We start from the raw sequence: 18,562 nt of genomic DNA, 5'->3' as shown, positions 1-18,562 counted from the left end.
TTTCATAAAATACTTTTATTTATTGACTTTGTAAATGGGATCGTCTGATTAAAACCAAGTCCAAAAAATGTCATTATCCCACATGGAAAGACAAGATGTCCATCTCTCTTGGCAGGGAGAATGAATCCTTGCATATGGAGTTTGTATTTTTTAGTATTTTAAATAAGGCATATTAAGAGCTTTACACACTGAAAATTATTGAGAAATGTTGCACTATGTTGAAATATGCAGAATGATTTCTTCAGAGAGCCCATTTGTCCTAGGAATAGAAAGAACACTTTAGATGCTGGAGCAACTGCCTGGGAGCCTCCAATTACTTGCTGGTGACATAAGAAGAGGCTGCATCCCAGCTTCTATGAGTTCCACAGAGAACTGGCAAGTTTTTGGATGATCCTATTCAATTCTACAGATCTATCCTGGGTACAGAATTTGAATAGAGGAAAATTATGAAGTGACTTTGAATAATTACTTAAATCATTAGAGATTCATTGTGATGTTTTCTTAAATGGCAGAGGGCTGGCTGGTGAATAATATATTTGAGGGACAGCCCCCACTCATTTTCCTGAGCAGAAGGCCTGGTGTCCTTCTGTAAGCATTCCAGAACCAAACCATATGTGCTCCTTGATGCCGCTGCTTTTCTACACAAAAGAGGCTCCTTAGGAGGTCACTGACTGACCAAGACAGCAACAGTGCTGGTCAGCAGAGTCATGGACCAGGATTCAGAGACTCACCAGCATCCTTAGCTTACGAGGTAGCAGCAACGATGCCCACCTTCTGGGCAGCTTCCTTCTTCGCCTGGTGAGCCTGTAGCACTGCCACAGCCTCCTCCACCTGGGATGAAGAAATTACGCTGACGGGGGTGTGTGCAGCTATCCAGACCCAAACTATGATCCTTTGTATGAGTAGCCAGTGTGCAAACGTGGCTAAGTAATTCAGTAAGTGGGAAAGGTGCTTCAGATCTGGTGTGGGTGTGCTGCTGTTGCTGTCAGTGGCTCCTTGAAGAAACCGCACTTCGGACCTGAAGAGGTGTGTGGCCCTCCCTAACAGCCATACTCCAGCAAGCAGCAGAAACAGAGAACTTGTGGCCCAATATTGGGGACTGGTGGTGCTTACCTTGGAGCGGAGGGATTCTGGAGACTCCAGCATGTGTAGCAGCTCTGAGTTGTCAATCTCCAGCAACATCCCAGTGATCTTTCCCGCCAGGCTGAGGTGCATTGCCTGGATCAGTGGAAAGAGGCGTTCTCCTAAAGAAGCAAAAATCAAAAGAGTTGAGCGGCTCTTTTGTAAAGGCAGCTACTGGCTGCCATACTTACTTACTTACTTACTTTTCATCCTGCCTTTATTATTTTTGCAAATATGGCTCAGAGAGAAGAGCCACGCAGAGGCTGAAAAGCTGCTTGCACCCTTAAATGCCTGGCACCATATATTTAAAATCCGTAAGCGAGAGAGAAGAGTGGGGTCTGACTCACCCAGCATTTGTTTTTGCTCCTGAGGAGGCGCAGCAGCCAGCATGGATGCCGTTAAAGGCTCTTGCCCCTGCACATGAACAGCAGGCTGTGGGGCCTATGACGAAACCAGGGATTTTGCCATTAGCACAGCCCGTGAAGAGGTCATGTTAGAGGACACATGGGAAATCAAATGCTCAAGATGAGGATCTACCCTCACCAAAGTAAAAAAAAAAAAGGCTTCTTTAGCTGAGGAAATAGCTCATTAAAGTGAAAGAGCAACATCAAGTATTAAAACATACTAAACAATTGAGGCTGTTTCCTGGTGTTTTATCTTGAAAGGGCAACACCTCCTACCAATCAGTTTATTTGAAAACCCCCAGGAATGACCTAGGGCGAAGACTGCCACTCTCCTGGCCATGCTATGCCAGAGATGTACAATGCAGCAAGCATGGAAGAATTCTTTGGGTTACTGGGCACAGAGCTGAGCAGCTGACTTGTGCCAGGACACGTCTGTGTACACAGCAACACGAGTCGTGAAGAGTCGCAAGAAACAGAACTGGCTTTATAGTTCAGCACGCAAATTGCTGCTCATATGTAGGAAGCGTGCTTAGTTGGAGTTTAGGAAACTGCTGTGTTCTTACAGGGGAGGAAAAAAGCCGCTTCTTTCGTATTAACGTGGAAGGTCTGAACTAGGCAGAAAGAACGACTGTTTCTGTTCCTGTCTGGAACCCAAAGACTCGGCTGGGGCTGCTGTGAGTCGAAAGCAGGTTCCTCCGAGCCTTCGCATTACCTGCAAAGGCTGGACTGCTGGGTGGGGGCTGTGGATGCCTGCAGCGTATTTGTATGGCGGAACAGCCCTGGGAGCCTGGGTGGCTACGGGTGGTCGAGGAGCCAGGTTTGGTGCTGTGGCGGCAACCCCTGTTTACGAGGAGAAATTGTGGAGGATCAGAAGCTGAATACCGTTGGCACGCATTAACCTTGTCTGAGGAACTGCATGCAAAGGTCTCACTTCACGTAAGCGTGTGTTAAATAAATACCAGTAACAGTCCAGGCAGTTTGTTTGAATCCCAAGCTATTATTTCCCTTTCTTATACATTGGTTGAACCAAAAAACTTCTGCTACAAAATGGCAACCTTCTTCAACAATACCCTCCCCAAATATATTAGGGCTACCCACCCCCAATTCCCAACCAGCATATTAGCCAAGTTGGCTGGAAACTGTGGAAAGTGCAGTTCCAGCACAACCAGAGATCTGGCTTCGATAACTGTGGGTGTGGGTGTCTGTCTGTCTGTCTGTCTATCATTCATTTACTGCTGGAAGGGTCTGTCCAACAGCTATTCTCCTACTACATCAGACCCACCAGTTAAAGTCAAGATTAACCAATGCTTCTGCAGGTGGGGCTGCCAAGCCTGCCTAGCCCCACAGGAACATCTCTGAGCACAGTCCCTTACCAATCCTCTGGGGAGCCCCAGGCAAGCCACGTGAAGCTTGAGCATTACTTGTGGGAGCCAAATGCCGTATGGTTGGCCGCGGCCCAGACTGGCGCATGCTGTTGGGCATACCTTGGAAGCCTAGTTTGGTTTTCGAGAAATGGGGTGGGAGGAGAGAAGGGAACAGCAAGTTATTGGCCAGTTACATTAGAAGAGTCCTATCAAGTTAAAACTGCAGGGAAGGTCATCCCTGGGACCAGGCATGTGTGATGGCTGTGAGACTCCCAGTCCCAACAGAATGTAGAAAACATCCTCAGATGCCATTTAGAACAACCCTGCATTCCCACACTGGGGGGAGGGGTGCTTTTTGAGAGGGAGGGAACAGGCCTTCCAAGGGCAAACAGCTCTTTCATGCATACCTTGAGGCCTTCCCCCCAGCTGCCAGCGTGGATTGGGTCTCATCTGAGTCATCTGGTTAGGTGCATAGTACGTGGGTCTGTTCTGAGCCTGGAAAGCAAAGGATGCCATTTCCTGATGGCTCAACAGGACCAGTCCTGCAACACGTTTTCATGGCGTGTTGCACTACTACTGTCCCGGTCCCAGGAAGAGAGGAGAAAACTGCGAATTGTATATCACCTCCAACTCTGACACCATACCTAACAGCTCCAGCTTTTAACCTTGCCAAACCACCAAGGCTGCTCTTTCAAATATTGTTAAACATGTGTTCACAACAAACCTGAGCCCTTGCACACTAGGCTGGAAGCAACCACACATCCTGGAAGGCGGCAAGGCGCTTTTCCAAAGCACAAGTGTCCACAAAGCCCCCAGGGACTGAACCCAACTTGAAGGAGAATTTAGCTTATTAGGCTATTAAACAGTGCTGCATTTTGACTTTCAAGCAGGCTTTTTAAATCATTCTGGAAGTGGCTTGGGCTCAGAATGGCTGTTTCAAGTTCAGAATACCATTTCAGCAACACCCCTGCCCCTGCTCTAATACACCGAACTTTATTTTCCATTAACCAGGTATTTCACCAAGGCATTCCCCAACTTTCATTTCGTCTTTGTTATGAGCCCAGAACTGATCTTGCGACAAAGACAAGACACGAGAATTCCACAAGCCTCAGTCCTCTGTGGGAAGCAGAAACTGCCCACTCTAGCAGGGTCCGTGGTGGGCATTCAGGTCCCTCTGAGACCCCTGGGGCAACTGGGCAGAGGACTTACCTGGGGCACCGCTGGCATGAAATACCCTCCAGAAGCTGGCTGGAACTGGCTGACGATGGCATTTGCTGGCAGAGCTCTCATGCCGGCAAGGCGCTGCAGGTACTGGTTGGTGAGGTGGGCCTTGCGCTCCTCCTTCCTCTGGGCCAAGGCCACGTACAGCGGCTTGGAGCCCACGATGCGCCCATTCATTTCGGTTACGGCCTTGGTGGCTTCTTCCGGAGAGGAGAAGCAGACAAAGCCGAAGCCTTTGCTTCGACCGTCCTCCAGCATTACCTAACAAAAGGCAGGGACTTTGAAAAGAGCAGGCAGTTCTTACGTCCCTGATGCCGATGCTACTTGCCTCACCCAGGGAAATACTGCAGGGAGAGGAACACCCCAGCATGGACTTCCTGGAGTTGGCCCTTCTTGCACAGCTTCAAAGCCCCAAAGTGGCTTTTCCGCCAAGGAACTTTCCATTCCCCGCACCCGCTGCTCCTCCCTCCCCCTTGGCCAGACATGAGGATGGCGCTGGCCCTGACCAGTCCCTGGCCGCTTTGCCTGGAGGACTGCGTGGCCTCCCCTTTCCCTTAGCGCCTGGTTCCCTGGCCAGAAGGCTATTCTGCAGAACGCCAGCGTGGCACAGAGGAGAGGCAGGCCCACAGCAAGGGAAGGCAGTGGCTGCCTAGACCGCATGTCCCCAGGCCCACACTTATTCCGCAAGGCAGGGGAAAGATTCGGGTGCAGCAAGTGTGTGTGTTGCTTCTCTGGCCTCCTCTCCCTGGAAAAAGAACCATCCAGGTCCTCATTCTGTTCCCACCGTAAGACACTTAAATTCACAGGACAGGCATTCAAGAACACCTCCTTCTCTTGTGCTCCATTAGTTGCTACGGAGGGTCCTGAAGGTACAATATTATTGGTCATTATTCTGAACATCTTGCCCTTCATTAGTTTGTTTTAAAGTCCTTCAGACTGGCAACCTTAACCACAACTTTGTGGTGGTGAATTTAATAGTTTAGCTATGCAGTCCACAACTGTCTTTCCTTTTGTTGGTCTTGAATTTCCGACTATTCAGATTCACTAGACAAGCTCACTGGGTGCTGATATTAGATGAGCGAAAACACTTCTTCGCAATGCACAAACGTCATCGTGCTTCCCCACCCTCTCTACCCTTTTTGAAGCAAAAAAGATTTAACGTTATAACCTTATTTCATAGCCAAGTTGTTTCAGCCTTTTGATTATTTTGTTTCTCTTTTTCTGAATGTTTTACACCTGTACAATATCTTTCTGGGATGCAGTGGCCAAGGTAGTGTTCCAAGTGTGGTAACAAATTGTATCTTATAATGCTTTTCCAATGAGCACCTCCATGGAATTTTTCTTCTTCACAGAGAATGCTGGATAAACATTCCACAGAGCTGTGACCTGTCTCTCTACCTTCCCTGATCCCTCCATGCCCAGCCTTAGTTTCTGCTGGCTCAGGTGCCTGGAACATGCAGGAAATTAAGATCTCTAGGCACAAGCGCATCACTTATCATTAAACTAAACTATATTTGTAGAAACCACGTTGATTCTTAATTAGCAAGACTTGTCCCTCAATACATTTGAGAAAATTTTCTTTCATGAGTTCTTTCAACAATTTATTAGGAATGAATATATTTCCCAGATCCTCTTTTAAAAATTGGCATTACTTTGGCCACAGAGTGATGGATTGCATATTTGTATTTAAAAAGCAGCAATTTCACATTTTGGCCTGCCTGGTCAAATTCTTAATTTCTTGTCTCTGGGCTCAGCTGTTTCATCAGCTGTCCCTCTACCATCCACTATGGTGGCAGAACTAAAGTTCCTCACAAACTTTTCACGTTGGATTCCCATTTATTTCTACAAAAGGATCCCGATGTTCCACTTTCATTCACACACTCAATGTCACAATAGGTCTAATGCCTCACTCTGGGCAAACTGCTTAAAAGTGAGTCCCGCAGGGCTGAGCAGGCCTTAAAGCAGGTTGGACAGTGCTTGGTCCAACTGTTCAACTCCAGTTGCGGGTCCTTCACTTGAAGTCGGCTTAATTCCCTGCTGTCTTTACCTTAGCACTTGTGATAGACCCAAAGGGAGAGAACTCCTTTCTCAGCTTCTCATCATCAATTGTGTCATCTAGGTTCTTGATATACAAATTAACTCCCTGAAAATAGAAGAGAGATATTAGCATGAGATGGCAACAGCACAACATGTGATATTTGTTTCAATCAATTATGAGCAAGGCAGGATTTTCTTTTCTATTGACAATCACCCCATAACATGAAATAATTACAGTCATTTGGAGTTGGGCAGCCTAGAAATCTGACAAATAAGTAAATAAGGAATACCAAGTCCTTTGCAGAAAGAAACATTGAAATGTTGCAAAGCTGTAGAGGCAAGTTTCTTTATATGAAAATGTGAACTTGCCTGGATTTGCTCTGCATTTCTGTAGCACCGTTTGTCCCCAGGCCTGCACTGCACAGCGAGGAGCAGGAAAGATTCAGATGCACGGCCCACCAGGCCCATTCCTTGGATCCTGTGCTCCCCTGAACTACTGCCCACAGACTGCTTCTCCTCTCCACTGAGGGAGTTCAGCAATACCCAAACTGGATGTCAGGGGGTTGCAAGGGAACTCAAGATTCACATGGCTGATTCAGTAGCTGCAGGACTGCAGACTCCGGCAGAGCACAAATAGCAGTTTAAGACACAGCCCACCCCAAAACTGTCCCTCAAACGTGCGTGTACTTTCTAACTCGGGAGCACGTTCCTCCACCAGATGAAAAGTACCTGGTAGCGGCTGATCCGCTCTTGCTTCAGCTGCTCAAACCTGCGTTTCAGCTCTGCCTGCCGTTCCACCTTCTTCTGTGCACGACCCACAAACACAATTTTCCCACTGATATCTTTTCCATTCATTTCTTCTACTGCCTGTAAAGGAATTCGAAGCAGCAAATCCTTGGAGACATGGCGCCGATTATGATTATATATGCCACTCTCAATTTTGAACTAACCACCTCTGCAACCAATGAGCTAGAAACTGAAGCAAGTTCAAAGTGCTAACACAATCTTGGATAAATCTGGGCCTTCCAGTTCCTTTCTGAATCCTACGATTCTCCAGGTGCTTGTGTAACTGAGCAGCATTTGCAGTTCTCTCCTTGAAAGACAAGATCTTATCGCTATTCCCAGACTGTTAGCTGGAACACCCAGAAATTTCTGGTTTGCTGGACAGTTGTCTTTTGGTAATAAAATGGGAACTATCACTGAATCTGCCCCCAAATTTGCTGTACCACAACAGGCAGCTGACAGAAAATCCAAAATAAAGGGACTTGCTCTCATTTTGTTTGAGCAATATTCACCAAAGCTCTATTTTTCAGTTTAAAAACTGATCATGCCAGATTGACTATGCGCACGGTAGCCTCATGGTTTATACCTTGCTGGCTTCTTCATGCTTTTCAAAACTCACGAAGCCAAAGCCTTTGGATTTCCCAGCCGGGTCAGTCATCACTTTAACACTGAGGGTCTTACCTGTTTTTGGAAGAACAAGGTTAACAACTACTACCTGGAGCAAAATTTCAAGGAGAACCATTCAAAATGAAAACCAATACTGAACAGATCATTCCCACGCCTAGTCTACATCAGGGTGCCCACCTGCAAGCTGTCTGGAATACTAGTGTCTGTGCACTGACTCTTTTTCTCTTACTTACCTCCTAGCTGAGCAGAAAGACATACTCTCTTATAATGTTGCCATATTCTGTTTAACAGCTGGCAGAATTCATCAGGACCTTGCCAAGAACAGTTTGATTTGATTATATATTTACCCGTATTTGCCTTTTAACCTATTTTATCTTGTTAATCTAATTGTATTACTTTTATTCTGCTCTGTTACTCTAGTCTGATCAATGGCAAAATAAAATACAGGTAGTCCTCACTTAACGACCCTAATTGGGGCCAGCAACTCCACCACTAAGTGGGAAATCATGTGACCGTGACTGTGCTTTCTGTCTGGAAAGAGACAAGACTACTCAGTTTCCCGCCTTCAGCTTTTGCTTGCCTTGTCACCACTCCCTGCCCTTTGGAATGCTCAAGTGCCTGCTTACTGTCTTGAAAGCAATGCGATGGGCTGGGAGCCGGGGGCATGCTATGCAAACAGCTTACAGCACTCTTGAAATCTCTTCCTCTCCAATCACTCTACTCTGTGAGAGGCGGGGAGAAAAAAAGCAAGCTATTTCTGTAGGCAATCTCTCCTTTGCCTGACACTCCCCCCCTCACAAAGTGGAGAGATTAGAGAGAAAGAGATTTCAAAAGAGTAAGCTGTTTGTTCTTTTACACATCGAAAGCAATGTGGTTGCACTGGCAGTGGGAAAGGGTCAGGCAAAGGAGAGATTGCCTATAGAAATTGCTTGCTTCCCCCCCCGCCCCACAGAGCAGCGAGATTGGAGAGGAAGAGATTTCAAGAGAGTACTGTAAGCTGTTTGAGTAGCATGTCTATGACTCCCAGCTCAGGGCTGCTGGTGTGATCGCACTGCTTTTGATGTGTAGAAGAGCAAACAGCTTACTCTCTTGCAATCCCTTTCTCTCCAATCTCTCTGCTCTGGGAGCGGGGGAAGAAAAAAACACAGGTCAGGCACAGGACAACACATACTGACTGTAATGGCAATCATGTGACTGAAGGATGCTGTAAAGGTCATATATGGTTGTAAATGGTCCATGAAGTTTTTTTCCAGCACCACTGTAACTTTGAATGGTTGCTGAATGCATGGTCGGTAAGTGAGGACTACCTATACTTTGACTTTCACTAAGCTGTCTAAGACCTCAAACATATACATCTCCCAAAGAAAAAAACCAAGTGATTTTCTGAGGGATCTTAGATTTGCACAATTTATTAAATTCCACCTCATAAATAACCTATTGTTATCCCCTCTGATCTTGTAGAGAGCATAAGGAATCACCTTGAAGAACAGAAGGAAGAGCCATTACCAAAGCAACAGTGAGATGAGGGGCCTGAGCTCAGGCCAAGAAAATGTCTCAGACAAGCCCCTCCCTAGTTCACATGATGATCAAGTGAGGGAAAGGGAAGCACATTTTGATCTGCAAGATTAATGTCAGCCCACCAAGGGAGACCAGTCCAAGAAACCAATGCCATATATGTCCAAAACTACTTTTATTGGAACAGTTACAGGAAGAGAATCTTGCAAGTCTGAATGCACTTGCCCCTCCCTCACTTTATCTTCATGTGAATTAGGGAGGGGCTCATCTGAGACATTTTCTCAAGTTATTTTCTTGGCCTGAGCTCAGGCCCCTTATCTCACCATTGCCTTGGTAGCGGCTCTTCCTCCTGTCCTTCAAGGCCATTCTTTATGCCCTCTACAGATCTTAAAACAGCAAATCAGCCACCCCTTATAATGGCTCCAAATTACACAAAAGTTCACATTCTGGAAGACCCACCGTAGTTGCTGAAGAGCTCCTTCAGTCTCTCATCATCCATCTCATCCCCAAAGTTTTTAATGTAGACATTGGTGAACTCCTTGGCTTTGGCTCCCAGCTCTGCCTCACGTTCTTTATGGGATTTAAATCGGCCAACGAATCTGGATGGCAAAAAAATGACAGCAGCCCTGGTGAACACCCTGCTCTTGCCACCAGGAGAAAGGCAATCCACAATTTCAAGGAAGAAAGGCAAAAGCAAGCAGCGCGGGGTGGAGGGGGAGGGGAGGGAAGAGGGCAGACTTTAAAGAAGGACACAAGACCAAGCTGAAGAATTCCCTGTCCTGAAGCAGAGAGGCGGCAGGCCAAGAAGAGCCACTCACTGCTGGGGGGGGGGGGGGAAACAAAGCATCGGGAAGCCAACCCAGCCCAGCAGCAGGGAGGCGTCAAGTGAAGGTAGACCCCTCTGTCAGGGGATGTTGGCTGTGGCTTGGGCAGGGAAACTCACCAGCCCTGGAGGAGACAGGCAGCAGGCCAAAGCTTGGGCCAGGAGAACCAGCAGCCTGGTGGGTTAATACTGAGATGCATCATGTCTCAGCTTCTGGCTGAGACACTCACACTTTGCGGTCGTTCAGCAGCATGCCGTTCATCTTCTCAATGGCGCGGTCCGCAGCATCCTGTGTCTCAAAGTGCACAAAGGCATAGCCCTTGGAGCCATTCTCGTCACACACCACCTGTAAGCAACTGAGTTTGAGTAGCCAGCATCAACACCTAAGTTTACTTCACGTTAAGTGTTTCCCAAGGACACTGGAGAAATGAAAGATGCAAATTCTGCATCGTGGTTTGCACCTCCATTGTGAATGCAGTTGTAAATCGATGCAGTTCAATGTCTAAAGTGGTCCTTAGGCTAATTTCAAAGCCTCTAGGTATGAGAGCAGTTCACCTGGCTGTCCTTTCCCTGCAGAGAAAGAAGCCATCAAAGAAAAAATGGGTGTCTCCACCCTCTTCCATCACTGGCCATATCCACCATTTACTCCAGCCCTTAACTACTTTGCAGACTTCCATTTTTTAAAAGCACCCAGCTTTTCATTAGAACATATTTCAAAGTAGGGATTAGCTCCTAGAAATGCAAACCTCTATAAAACAAAAAGGCTGCTTAACTTTGATCTAAAGCAAGGATTGATCAGATTTTTTAACAAGTTGCCTTTTCTTTTCCCCCGAGAATGCAAAACCACCAAGCAATTATATGAAATGCTGAATGGAATCTCAAAGAAAAATAGAGAAAATTCATTTTGCCTGGCTCTGTTACACAAACTCATCCCTCCATGCTTGATGCCACCAACCCAATAAGGCCCAGCCAGCTTCAAATTCCAGCTCCTTGGAGTTCAGGAAAGATGCTGTGACTCACCTTGCAAGAAAGAATATTCCCAAAAGCCGAGAACGTGTCATAAAGTGCCTTGTTGTCTATGGATTTATCCAGGTTCTTAATGAAGACATTTCCTACTCCAGATTTTCTCAAAGATGGGTCCCTCTGAGACCACATGATGCGGATGGGCTTGCCTTTGATTACATCAAAGTTCATGGTATCCAGGGCTCGCTCAGCTGCAGCACAAAGGGCAAGAAAGAGAAGTTAAATTTTATCTTGAAGAAAGCAGATGTCTTCCTTCAGTTCACCTCTCAACACTTTCTCCTTATCCATGTTGCAAATTCAGGTGGCATTTCCTCAGGATAACCACAAGCTTGAGAGGTAAATGGAAGGATGTATGTACAGATATCTGTGCATTATGAACTTACAGCCCAGGGAATCTGTTTACGACTCCCTAACAGAATCTCGGATGCCAACAAACTGCCTTATTATATCTAATAAATGCATTAGCATGACAAAGGAATAACCTACACTAGAGAAAGTTCTGTCCTGCCTAGATGATGCAGGCAAGCACTAGAGAAAAATGCCTGTTGGTCTGCACCTTCCTCAAGAGACCATCCTTGGATCCAGATGATTTGAACCATTTTTGTCTAGTCTCCAACCTTCCCTTCTTGGGTAAAATTGTTGAGAAGGTGGGTCGGCTTGCAGCTCCAAAGGGTCCTGGAGGAAGTTATCTGGACCCTTTCTGGACCAGGATACAGAAAGCTTTGGTTATGCTTGTTGATGACCTGTGGCAGGCTTGGGATGTGAATAATGTACCCATCCTGGCCCTTCTTGACTCTCAGCAGCCTTCAGTACCACTGACTATGGTATCCTTCTGGACCACTTTAGGGGGCTGGGAGTGAGAGGGCAATGCTTTGCAGTGGATCTCCTCCTTCCCCCAGGGCCAGTTCTAGTTGGTGATTAAGGGGTGAGGAATCTAGTCCTAGACTGCTGCTTTGGAGGGTGCCTCAAATCTGGATTGGGAAGAACATATTTTGGCTGAACCCTACCAAGACTGAGTGGCTGTGGGTTTGGGGTACCAAGGGTCCTGGAGAGATTTCATCTTTGACTCTGCATGGGGTTATACCACCCCATTCAGATTTAGTGCACAATTTGGGGGTCCTCCTGGACTCACAGCCCCTGCCTGAAGAGAAGGGGGCAGCTATGAGGGGGCCTTTGCCCAACTTGGTCTTGTGCATCAATTGTCCCTGTTACTGGATCAGAGAGAACTGGATAGAATCACTCACACCTTACCCAACTCTCCACTGGATTATTGCAATGCCCTCTACATGGGGTTGCTCTTGAAGACCATCTGGAAACTTCAATTGGTCCAGAATGCAACATCATGGGTAGTTATCGGTGTTCCTTATTGTAATACCTCTACTCCACAAGTCCACTCTATAGACTTCCAGGTGAAATTCAAAGTGCTGTTTTTCAGGAATAAAGTCTTGCATGGCATAGGACCAGGTTATTTGCAGAACTGCCTTCTCCCAAGAGTATCTGCCCATCCCACATGCTCCAACAGAGGAGACATTCTGAGTCCCTTCTCTGAAACATCACCTTATAGGGCCCAGGAGGCATGCTTTCTTGGTGCTGGCCCCTGCCATTTGGAACTCTCTCTCCCCTCCAAACCCCAGTATTGGTCCCAATCCTGCAGGGCTTTCAAAAGGCAGTTAAGACTGGCTCTTTTCCTGTGTGCTTGGGCCAGGATGAGTAGCATTCTCCATTGGTGAGATATAACCTATTTCAGTCCTGAACATCTTTTAATTGTTGTGAATTGCTTTAGTGGGATGTGTTATTTTTCTTTTGTCCTTTTGGTAAATGATTTTATACCAAATCACAGTCTTTGAGTTGGACAATTATAAAAATGTTCTAAATAAATGCACATTCAAAGCCTGTCAGTGCCAATTTATAGCTCAACCATCATAATAATAAACCTGCAACAGAAGCTGTGCCTCACCATCTTCTTTGCAAGCAGACATGAACTATCTTAAATCAACTTTCCACCACAGCCAAGTGAAGCTCCAGGGAGGTCTCTCACTTTCTAGGCCTTCTGCAACTGAGACACTCAGACATGCCGCTCATCCTTCAGGATTCTATTTTTATACTGAGCAGCATATTAAAAGCACAGTGGCATGTGCATACCCAGATCCTGTTCATAAAATTCAGGAGCTTAGGAGTAAGTCTCATGCCAAGGACTACCTTAAATTGTGAGAGAAACGAATTCACAGTGAGGAGGGAATGCCTGATGCCAACATGAGAATGCATTTGTTGCTCAAGTTAGCCTGGGCAGGTTCAGAAAAAGCCATGGGGATAGTGCCTCACAAGGGAAGAGAGTCTGAGCAATAAGCTGCAGATAAGGGGGAGGAAATGCAGGACTGGCTGGGGTTTTAAAAGATTAGGATGCCTCTGATGCCTGTATGACAACACAGCTACTAATGTGGCTTCTTAACCAAAGTTGCAGTCAGTATGTGGGAAACTTGATGTCTCCTGATTTTCATTCTCCCTACATGGGCTATCGGAAACCTGGAGAAACCAAGCAGCCCCTAGAAGTAAACACTGCTAGACAAGTTGACCTGGCCAACCCTCATCTGTCACACAAAACCCAACTCTTAACTGATGTTCAGTTCTAATTCAAGGCAGAGGAAGTGGAAATGCTTTCTAGCAATACATTCCATAGTCTCCTAATGCAACAATCCAACCATGCATCCCAACATAACCCAAACAGGGTTTGTCACAAGTAGCGGACAAGGACGCAGCCAACTTGGTGGTGTTCAGTTCTAAGAACTGTCCAGAACATGCTACTGGACATGCGATATGGAAAGGACTGGTGTAGCTGGGCTGTGTCTGGTGTTTTCAAGCCCTTGTCTCCTTCCATCTGGATCAAGGTTTTAGTTGCGGGACAAGGCTCAGTTGTCTTTCTTTACCCGAAGTAGCATCCATTTCAAGTGGCACTTTAGTCAGCTAGTTAAATTAGGCAACACTTATTTATAGCAGGAAGAGGTGTTCCAGAGAGAGATGCTGGCAACTCCAGCATATCCACTTGCAACTGAAAGGGAGAGCCAATTTGAAACAGAATAAAAGATAATCTGAAAATTTGGGGGATCTCACTGACATTTTTCTAATACCCACAGTTACCTGCTAATAAAAGCTACTAAAATGAACATGGTTATTGCTTTAAGCATTGGGACAGTACTGTGTAATGCTCCACTACTATCAGAAATTATGTTTTGCTGATGATGGATGCATATATAAAATTTCTATCCCTTCTTCTGAATTAAGAAAGTTTCCTCATAGGGATATTATAATATCAGCGTTGATTTATGACATCTTGGATGGTTCCAGGGTAATATATTGTCACCCTTCAGCAAACTACAGTATCCTGAAGCCATATTACTATGGTGGAAGAAGAAATAATATATCGATCCATACTTGACCGTGATGGGTCACATGGCTGATGAAAGACCATAGCAAGGCTGAGCAGAGTTACCCTGGACAAAATCCTGTGAATTTCCATAGAACATGCCTTATATTTCTAGTTATATGGGGAACACCACAGCAGAAGGTGGCTAAGCTATAAACCATGGTTTACAAACCACACTGGCAGGGTCCACACAAAATACTACGTTGAAACAAAAAAAACCTCCCACATTGTAACTCAGGGTGATGCGTGACCTAGTTCCTAGGAGCAGATAGAGTCCAATCCTAATTCTCAGCTTCTCATTGGAGGCTGAGCTTGGAGATGCTCCTTTTCCATGATTCAGTGTGATGTCAGAGACAAAATGCCACCCCTTCCCCAGCAATAAGCATAATTAAAAGCCAAGTAAAATATGTGGGCCCCTTTCCTTTCAGGTTTTAAAATAATAATATCCATTCATGTTCAGTCTAGAGACATCCTTTAAAACCTCAAGACTTCATGATACTATGGGAACATCCCTTTTAGAACTGGGATCAATGTGAAGTCATAAACTCAGCAGCTGGGCCCAAAGCTCAAGTGTACACACACACAAGAATGCTTCTCCAGAAAGCAGCCCTTTTTCTACTATGGGCAATTTAGCTTCATGTCAATATCAATTAATTGCTCGGGCACTGTGAGCCAAGGAAGGCTGTTTATTAAGAAGCTGAATCAACACCTCATCTACCTCTGCCATGGGAAGTTAGCAGCCCCCAAGAGGAAATCATCTATGGAACCACATACTGATAAATGCATTAGTCCTTGAGCTCTTTTGGTGGGGACGCCTACATCGTCAATGGAAGTCAACTTTAGGTTCCTACATTTCAAACACAAGGGAAGGACAACCCATGATTTCTGTCACGCCCTTCCTTTCGAAAGACGCCCAGGTGAGATCACACCCTCTCCCCCCAAAAGCCCCCTTTCCCCACCCTCTTTTAAATACATGGTCCCTAGATGACACTTCCCCCATCGGGGCCTTCTGGACCCGTGGAAGGACAAGCACCGAACAGCAGCCCCACTGGGAAGAGCGACCAGCGGGGCGCCCCAGGGCGACAGACACATCCCAGAGGCGGCAGCGAGAAGCTGCATCCCCTTTGCTGCCAAGGAACCTCCGTGGATGCCCCCCCGGCGGCAAGACCCGAGCTCCACTTCCACTGCTTGAGGGACCGCCTGGAGACCGAGAAGTCTGTCCTGGGTAAGAGCCGCCCGGCTCTAAACCCGGGCCTGGGTGTTCTACAGCACTCAACGAGCGTAAGTCGGGCGGGCTTCCGCTCCCAGAATCCCCCGCCAGCACGCTCTGACGACCGCCAGGCTGGCTGGGGGATTCCGGCGCCCGTCCTCGCGAGGCCCAGCCGCGGGCAGCCTCAGCCGGGCCGCTGCCCCAGCGCTTCCGCTCACCGTCGCCGGGCTGCTGGAAGTTGACGTACGCGTAGCCCAGCGAACGCCGGGTGATCATGTCCCTGCACACGCGGATGGAGAGGACGGGCCCGGCGGGGCTGAACTTCTCGTAGAGCAGCGCCTCGGTGACCTCGGGGTGCAGGTCCCCCACGTACAGGGACGCCATGGGGTAGCTGCTCCCGCCGGCGGCGGCGGTGGCGGCGGCGTTCATCTCGGCGCGGCGGCGCTTTCGCGGCGGCGGCGGCGGCGCTCCGGCGGAACGGGCAGGGCCAGCGCGGGGCCCGACCGCGGGGGGCGGGCCGGGGGCGTCGGCAGGCGGGGAGCCCCTCCGCGCGCCGCCGAGGCCTTCGGGCGGCGATCCGGGGCGCCTCCGCGTGTCGCGTCCGGCGGCGCGGCGAGGCGGCCTCTTCCTCCAAGGGGCTCCTCCCCCTCCTGCCCGCGAGGCTGCGGCAGAGAGCGCCCGCAGCGCCCCGCGGAGGCCTTTACAGGCCGCGCCGAGGCCTCGCTGCCGCCGCCGCCGCCAGGCCTGGAGGGGCCGCCCAGCCCGGGGCGCCGCAGCAGGGGCGGGCGGCTGGGGGGCGCCCCCGGCGGCGGAGGCCGTGAACTGCCGCGCGGGGGGCGGAGTCGGGCCGAGGAGGCCGCGGCCGGTCCGGCAGGCGGGGCCTTTGGGGCGAGCATCGGCCGGCCTTTGGGTGTCTCGTGTCGGAGGGCGCTCTCCTCCGCCTCCTTCCGTTCCTCCTGGCTGGACGGACTCTGCGGCCCCATTGACCCGAATCGAATCGCGCCCGGACTCCGCCGCGGCTTCGATCCGGCCCCTTCCTTCAAATCTGGGATCGCCCCAGTCTGTGGGTCCCACCACGCATCAGGCCTTTGACGGTGGAATTGGAAAAGCGCCTCGTCATCGACTCTTTATTAGCGCCAGCGTATGTTCTGGAAAGTAAAGATTTGCCGGAAAAATACTGCGATTGAAAAGCCAGTCTTTCTGATGCTGGAAATAGGAACTTCATATGCATGTAGGCCCAAGAACATTTTTTGCAGTTTTTCGCCTTCAAGAAAGTTCAACAGCGTGTCCTCCTTCCCCCCATTTGTCCTCCTTTCCTATTGTCCATGTCCTCCTTTGCCCAGACATCTGGCCACCCCAGTGCCAAGCCTCTGGCAGCCCCCTGCCCGACACGCTCTCTGCAGCTTTCCATGGAGGCTGGTGGCGTGGAGAAGGTGTCTTCCTGGTGTCTTTGGGCGGCTGGGGGGAGGGACCGGGAAGTCTTCTAGTCTGGCCCTTGCCTGTGGGTTCCCAGGTCCAGGGGAGGAGAAGAGACGACCTGGAGGAGTTTTTACTATTTGTTTGGTTTTTATTATTGCAGCTATTGTTTTATTTTGTGGTTGTAAGCCACCCAGAGTTTGACTTTAAGATGTGTGGCTATACGGATGTTTTAACGAAACAAGCAACCAACCAGGAAAGCTGCTTTCTGCCCAGTGCCCTTTGCAGCCCAGCCTTCAGCGGGGGTGCTTTGGTGCTCCGAGTGTCAGGAGACCTGCCCCTTGCCTCCCTTGCTGTTCCAGAAGATGGGCAGAATTAAAGTTGCGTGGGGATAATGGGTGTTGCCTTCCCACAACTGTGCTTTGAATTGCACCAGGAAGGCCGCTGGTAATCGGTGCAGCTTGCCCAGAAGCCACCCCACATGGACAGACAAGTTGCTCCCACAGCTGTTGGTGTTCTGAGTGGCCTTCCAGGGCAGCCCTGCACACAGCACGTTGCAAGCGTCCAAAGGAGAGGTAGCTAAGGTGTGCGTGACTGTGAGGACCCCCCATCCAGAATTGGATGCAGTTGGTGCCCCGGAACAACTTGCCACTGCTGCCACCTGCTCTTCAAGAAGTTTAAGGGGCCCCCAGTTTGCACACCAGTTCCACTTGGGGAGGTGCACCCCGATCCAGAACTGACAGTGGAAGGTCTCTGGAGCCAGCTAGTGCCACAGTACCTGGTCCCAATGCCAGAATAATGTTGGTTGCTGTTGGTGCTATGGATTTAAAGGGCTACCCTTTGGGAAAGCATGCATATAGACCGAAAACAGGTGGAGGTTCAGGAGTAAATTCCTGAGGTCCCCAAATTCTCCCACATAGAGGGGCAGACCATATCCTAAGAGGCTTCCAAAGGTTGATGGTACAAGATGGGCGGTTATATAAATGTTTTCGATCAATCAATTCTCAATACTCAATTCTTTCTCCTGCTTTGCTCCAAGCTATCTGATTTGTAAAAATCCTCTGAGCTAAGGGAAGTATTGAGAGCAAGTAGGCCACTCACCAAATCCCCTGGCAGTGCATGCAAACTATACCTGCATTGGGTGAAGACGCTGAGGGATGCCAGCTACAATTTCATGCGCATGGCGAGGAGTGGGAGGCTGGAAGATGTGGCTTTGACTCAGGAGGTTCCCATCCAGACTCATCTTGTGTGCCATGTGGCGGCTTCCACGGGAAAAGGCTCCGTCCGAGAGCAACTGAATGGCTTTACGTCTGTTTCGTATCTTTGCTTTGGGCCCTGCTGTCTCCTGAAGTGCTTTGATGTCTGCACCGGCAGAGGGCAGGCATCGATTAGGGACTTTGGCCTTTCCCCACTGGCATCTAACGGGCACAAACGCCGCCCAGGCAGGCAGCCTCTTAGTGCCTTAGCTAGTCTTGGAGGAGTGTTTTCCCCTTAAGCCAACAGTGTTCACTGGGGGTGAAAAGTGTGCAAAATATTGCAGGATTGTTCATTCATCCCATTAGAGAAAAGTCAAGGGGCCAGCAAAGGGTCACAAGC

The 18,562-nt window shown here is 48.6% G+C and overlaps 1 protein-coding gene and 1 non-coding gene across 4 annotated transcripts; both read right to left on the bottom strand.

Moving 5' to 3' along the window:
• On the bottom strand, nucleotides 1–16,272 carry PABPC4 (poly(A) binding protein cytoplasmic 4). Of its 3 annotated transcripts, XM_063311716.1 has the most exons (15): nucleotides 15,769–16,174; nucleotides 10,917–11,110; nucleotides 10,127–10,242; nucleotides 9,533–9,672; nucleotides 7,518–7,612; nucleotides 6,878–7,015; nucleotides 6,159–6,254; nucleotides 4,100–4,372; nucleotides 3,298–3,385; nucleotides 2,900–3,019; nucleotides 2,239–2,366; nucleotides 1,470–1,563; nucleotides 1,114–1,244; nucleotides 732–831; nucleotides 1–259 (listed from the first exon to the last, which is right to left on the bottom strand). In XM_063311716.1, exons 1-14 carry the CDS (start codon nucleotides 15,977–15,979, stop codon nucleotides 745–747), a joined length of 1,911 nt encoding a protein of 636 aa, XP_063167786.1. In that variant the 5' UTR covers nucleotides 15,980–16,174; the 3' UTR covers nucleotides 1–259; nucleotides 732–744. The 3 variants fall into 3 exon arrangements, with proteins under 3 accessions (XP_063167786.1, XP_063167787.1, XP_063167788.1); XM_063311717.1 differs by lacking the exons at nucleotides 1–259; nucleotides 732–831; nucleotides 1,114–1,244; ... (2 more) ...; nucleotides 2,900–3,019; nucleotides 3,298–3,385 and having other exon boundaries at nucleotides 4,229–4,389; nucleotides 15,769–16,272; XM_063311718.1 differs by lacking the exons at nucleotides 1–259; nucleotides 732–831; nucleotides 1,114–1,244; ... (2 more) ...; nucleotides 2,900–3,019; nucleotides 3,298–3,385 and having other exon boundaries at nucleotides 4,336–4,455; nucleotides 15,769–16,272.
• On the bottom strand, nucleotides 6,465–6,598 carry LOC134503749 (small nucleolar RNA SNORA55). Its single transcript, XR_010068583.1, has one exon. It is a non-coding gene; the product is annotated as a small nucleolar RNA SNORA55 (small nucleolar RNA).
• Nucleotides 16,273–18,562: the final 2,290 nt, after the last annotated feature.

Source organism: Candoia aspera, chromosome 10 (genome assembly GCF_035149785.1).
Source record: "Candoia aspera isolate rCanAsp1 chromosome 10, rCanAsp1.hap2, whole genome shotgun sequence".
Lineage (NCBI taxonomy): Eukaryota > Metazoa > Chordata > Lepidosauria > Squamata > Boidae > Candoia > Candoia aspera.
The sequence above is the reverse complement of the archived record's forward strand: the minus strand, read 5'-3'. Positions and strand labels throughout refer to the sequence as shown.